The following is a 4,918-nucleotide window of genomic DNA, read 5'->3' on the forward strand; positions in this document are numbered from 1 at the left end:
TGCAGAGCAAACTTAAGAAGGGAATTGTAGATTGCAGAAGTATAGATAAATAGCTCCGAGCAGAGGGCATCAATCAAGGTGGTTAATCATTGAGAGAGGTGCTGGGCCCATTGACCCTGCAACAGCTTTCTCCACAGTGGTAGGCTCAGGGACTTAGGCTCGCGTTTGGTTTTCTTCCTAGAGGATGGTCATGAGATAAGGAATTTATGGTGTTGGGGTATAGCTTTGCGCCGTGATTATGCTAAAGTTAGCACACCTGAAGAAAGAAGCTGACAGTGAAAAATTAATGATTTATAAATTGTCTTATAGAGAAGTTACTCTTTTCTGAAAAAAATTAACTGGTTCCCTCTACACTTCTCAACCAAAACCGTACGAAGCTAATCTAGCTTTTTCCAGCTTGCGCACGAATGTTGTGCAAGTGTTTGCTCACCTTGGCAGATTTCAAACTACCTTGAGTTTTAAACTGGGCTCGGAGCAAACTAAGCGAAACCGAGAACTGTGTCGACTGTCAGGGAAGGCATCGGGAATTTTCTTTGTACCTGAGTATTAATAGGTCCGGGAATTAATAGATTCCTGTGGGTAAGGAGTTTTTTGTTTTCTATTGCCAGTTTTCCCTGCATCTAGCCATCGACACGTGTTTGGCTATTTTGTTGATAGCCTAGGAATGGTGTAAGCAATAAGCTGTGATCTCTTTCTGCTGGAAGATGAGCTCCATTCTCAGACCACAGCTGCTAAGTAGAGTTCCCAGGCGGTTTCTGCGTGTTAGTTACATTTCACTGGGACCTCGGTCCGTTGCTACGAGATGGTGTACCTCCGCTGAGGGTGGAGGTATCCAGTGAGGTGAAAAATGCCAGCATCGTCTCTGTACAGGCAAAAACGGGCTCTGGTGCCCTACATAGAGCAGAGGGTACCGCATGTCGAAGTGTAAGGTTTGAATTTAACCTGTGTCCTGGATAATAATTCAATGACCTCTTTTATCTATTTATGACTTCCAACCATGCTTTCTGCACAGGTGCTCCCAAGCAAAAAAGGAGTCATATTATCGTTCATGCTACTTGACTTTACAAGGTCATTGATGTTTAACTAGCTGAGCTGGAATCACAGAGCAGTTGAGGTTGGAAGGGACCGCTGGGGAGCATCTGGTGCAGCCCTCTGCTCAGGCAGCATCGCCTAAAGCCAGCGGCTCAGGACCATCTCCAGCTGGGTTTTGACTATGTCCAAGCATGGTGACTCCACACCCTGTCTGGGCAACCTGTCCTGGGTTTTTCTGTATTCAGATGGAGCTCACTGTATTTCACGTTGTGCCCATTGCCTCTTACCCAGGCACTGGACACCGCTGAGAAGGCTCTGGCTCCTTTGCTCTCTCCCACTGGGTATTTATTACACATTGATGGGATGCAGCCTGAGTCATCTTCAGGCTGAACAATCCCAGTTTCTTCATAGACATGTGATTAGTTGATAGAAACTATTATTTTCAGGGGCTTGATTGTCTTTTCTTTCCTAGTGCTTGTCCTGCTGTCTTTTTGTATTAGATGAGATTATTCTCATAAAGTTACGTTAAATCAAAATAACAGGTTGGCTGGAGAGACTGACTGGAAACACTTTAGAAGTTCAGTGTAGACCACATACATAAAGTAGAGAAGAAAAACAAGGGGAAATAGGCAATGACCTTTACCCCCTGACCCCACTAAAGGTGGGAGAAACAGGTTTAGCCTAGAAGTCATTTGCCTCAACAAGACGTAGCATCAGACTCGGGTCTCGATCCTGAGACTGCTCTGAACATCAGTAATCCATCACAGCATGATTCCAGTTTCTTTGGAGTGAAATGAGTGAAAGGGAAATGGAAATGAACGGCACAGTAGTAGTGGCTGCATCCACAGGGAAATGAATAAGCGTTTGCTTTTCTTTTTTTTCAGATCCTCAAACACAAAGAGATCTCTGACAATTGAGTCTTCTTGAGGAACGATAAAATGGCGTCCATGTTGCTTAGTCGGCAGCTGACCTGTTGCCTGCAGCAAAACTCCAGGCTGCTTGTGTTTGGTAAGTGGGTTTTTTTTTCTATTTTCTGGTTTGGTATTTGGTAAATGTTCGCTTTATGCTGGTAGAGGGAATTCCAGTGGGAACATTGCTGAGGTTTGTCTGGCGGTGTTGGATCTTTCAGAACTTGAGGAGTACGATGTTCTGCATCTTACTGATGCAGTGGTAGTCCACCAGTGGCCCACTAAGGTGCTGTGGTTTTTTCTAGTCTTGGTTTTATTCTGCAAACAAGAAGTCATGTAGTTAAGAATTTGCACTGTGAATATGCTAACTGAAACAAAGCTTTTCAGCCCTTGGAACTCCATTCTTACAGAGCTACTTTCTGATGCGACGTGGTGCAGAGGTGAAACAGCCATCTTAGTCACAATTAGCCTTTTTTGTCTCTCTGCCATGTAGCGCGACACTGCCCGTTGGCTCTTGTGGGGAGGTTTTGTGTGACTGACATGAAGAGGTGGCCCTCGCTGGGGATGTGCGTTTCTGCCTGTAGTTAGCTCTAGTTGAAGTAAAAACCTAGCACACAGCATCAAGCTACTTTCTCCTGAGTTCATAATGACAAGCTCTTGCTTGGCCCCAGCTTGTAATTTAGCATGTGCATGTGTACATTAAGCCTGCAATCTCTGTGAAATAGATACAAAAACTAAATTTCTGTTGGCTCTGTTGGACAAAGCAGTGTAGAATGTAAGATATAGCACCCATTTCGTGTGCTCTTATACTGAATACAGCATGATGAATGACTGTTTTTGTGATGGAGTAAATATTAATGTTTCTCCTCTCCTCCAGCCTTTCTCCTGTGCGCCTTCTCCGCTGCCAGGCAAACACAGAACCCTTCCATTTGCTCACAACTTAAACATGATTGATTTCCTTTTAAATCATACACTTCGGGGAGCAACTGACCTTTGGCTAAAGAACACAAAGTCTGGTCTTGTAACTATTGGAAAAGTATTAGGTCAGTGTTTCAGGGTGCGCTTCTATTTATGGGAGTGACGCACGGGTTATCTGCGCTATCGTTGGGTCGATAGTGGACAGTGGAAAGTGCTTGCAGCAACCAGGCCTTCATTAGCTGTCAGTCCGTTGAGGTGATCTGTCGTCTCGGTATCACTTGATGCTCCCTGTCCCTCCCGGTGTCTTGCCCCTTTCTACGCTGCTGCCCAGTCCCCAAGTCAATTGCACTGCAGTTGTGCAAGGTAACGGGGGGCAGATGCGCCAACTTGCTCTTCTTCCTCACCATCGCAGCGAGGGGGTGTAGATCTTCAGTAAGAAAGGAAAGCAACGCCAGGCACCGTGAATCCATCCTTGCTTCAGGAAACTTGTCAGTGGGAAAGCCTGCTGAAGCACTGAGGCAAAGAGTGCAGAGCCTGGGGTGCAGGTTGTGTAACAGGCCTGGGGCCTTTGGGACCGAATGCTCTGTGTGTGTGCCAAAGATCACAAAAGATGGAGCGAGGGGAGAACCCCTCACCAGAAAGAGGGTGATCCCACTGCATCGTGGCAGTTCCTTCATCTGCAGCATTCCTGGCTAACAGAATAGTGAGGAGCCTCTGACACTTAGAGCAAAACTTGGAGCTTCAGCCCGTTTTTCTGGTGAGCCCCAGCTGAGGTTGCAGTGCCGCTGGACTCTGTTGGCTTTTAGGGAGATGCTGAGGGCGATGTCCAGGAGCTCTCTGCTCCAGAGTGCTCTCCTCCAAGGTGTTTGTGAGCACTCAAGTTCAGAGTTTACAGACTAAAGAAGATACTCATATGTTATTCCCTCAAAAGTCCTGCATGCCTTTTGGTCTGCTAATTTTTTCCGGTGGATACTGAAATGACAGGGCTTGCAAAGGGGGATGGAGGAGGGGAGAATAGGCTGCCTCTTGGCAGGAGCCTCTATGTCTGGGCTGTCATATTTCAGTTGTGTGTGTGCATTAAACACAATAATCCTGCTCAGTTTGAATCTACAATCAATTTATTTACAGGAAGAGGTTTTTTCATCCTTGATTATTTCTGCTTTTTAAAGCAAATGTGGGAGTCAGCATTGTGCTGGCCCTGGGCACGTAGTAAACTGGCTACTGACAAAACAGGGGCATGTGAAAAGGAAGGATGTTGGCAAGTTTGCATTCATGGCAGCAAAGAACTACACGCACATTCAGTGTTGTAAAACATGAGGGAACAAAGATAACTAATCTTTATTGTAATAAAAATATTTTTAGGAACCTTTCATTTAATTGTACGTGGAGGATAGTGTTTAATTCTAATTAAGATGGATTTCAAGCCCTCCATCTTTTAAGAAACATGGGACAAGAGGTAAGCACCTGGTTGGAGAATCTTTTTTTCATTAACCACTGGTTTTAGTGTTCTCATCCCTAACACAGCGCTAGCCCATGGCAAGCAAACTAGGCAGGGAAGATGAAAATTATTTAAGTTGATCAGAATGCAAAGGATAGTCAAAACACATGAAAGCAATATGTAACTTAAATCTTTCCCAAAAATGTGAAGCCTGTAAGTATTTGGAATCCTTAAGCCTTTCTTAAAAATAAGGCTTAATCATGTATGGTTTTATTTTCCTTGATCTACTTGATGGTTTGGCCTTGAAGATAAAGTTCATTGCAGTTTGAAGGGTGGCAGAAGAATGGCAACAAACAGAGTAGCTAGCCAAAGCTTTTTTCACAAGGACTCCTGCTGTCAGTTCGGTAGCAGCCGGACAAATCGGGAGAGGCGGCTGATGGTGGAGAAAGGGCGATGTACCTCCACACTGCATCTGACCTGGGCCGAGTGCTGCTGCTGCTGCAGTCCAGTGTGCTGTGAGGTGGTCACAGCTGACAGTCTGAATGTAAATACTTCCCCCGCTCTGTGCCAGCTCTGCTTGTGTCGGCTGTGCCACTGCAGTAGGAAAGCTGTTCCATTCCTG

General features: G+C 45.4%; 1 protein-coding gene across 1 annotated transcript in view; it reads left to right on the plus strand.

Moving 5' to 3' along the window:
* Nucleotides 1–1,951: 1,951 nt before the first annotated feature.
* ABAT (4-aminobutyrate aminotransferase) overlaps nt 1,952–4,918 on the plus strand; it is a 28,212-nt gene continuing 25,245 nt past the window's right edge. Inside the window, exon 1 of the mRNA XM_010152766.1 lies at nt 1,952–2,040. Coding sequence (XP_010151068.1) covers nt 1,971–2,040 — 70 coding nt within the window. The 5' untranslated portion in view covers nt 1,952–1,970. The remainder of the gene's footprint in view (nt 2,041–4,918) is intronic.

The sequence above is a fragment of the Eurypyga helias genome, unplaced genomic scaffold, assembly GCF_000690775.1.
Source record: "Eurypyga helias isolate BGI_N326 unplaced genomic scaffold, ASM69077v1 scaffold21815, whole genome shotgun sequence".
Lineage (NCBI taxonomy): Eukaryota > Metazoa > Chordata > Aves > Eurypygiformes > Eurypygidae > Eurypyga > Eurypyga helias.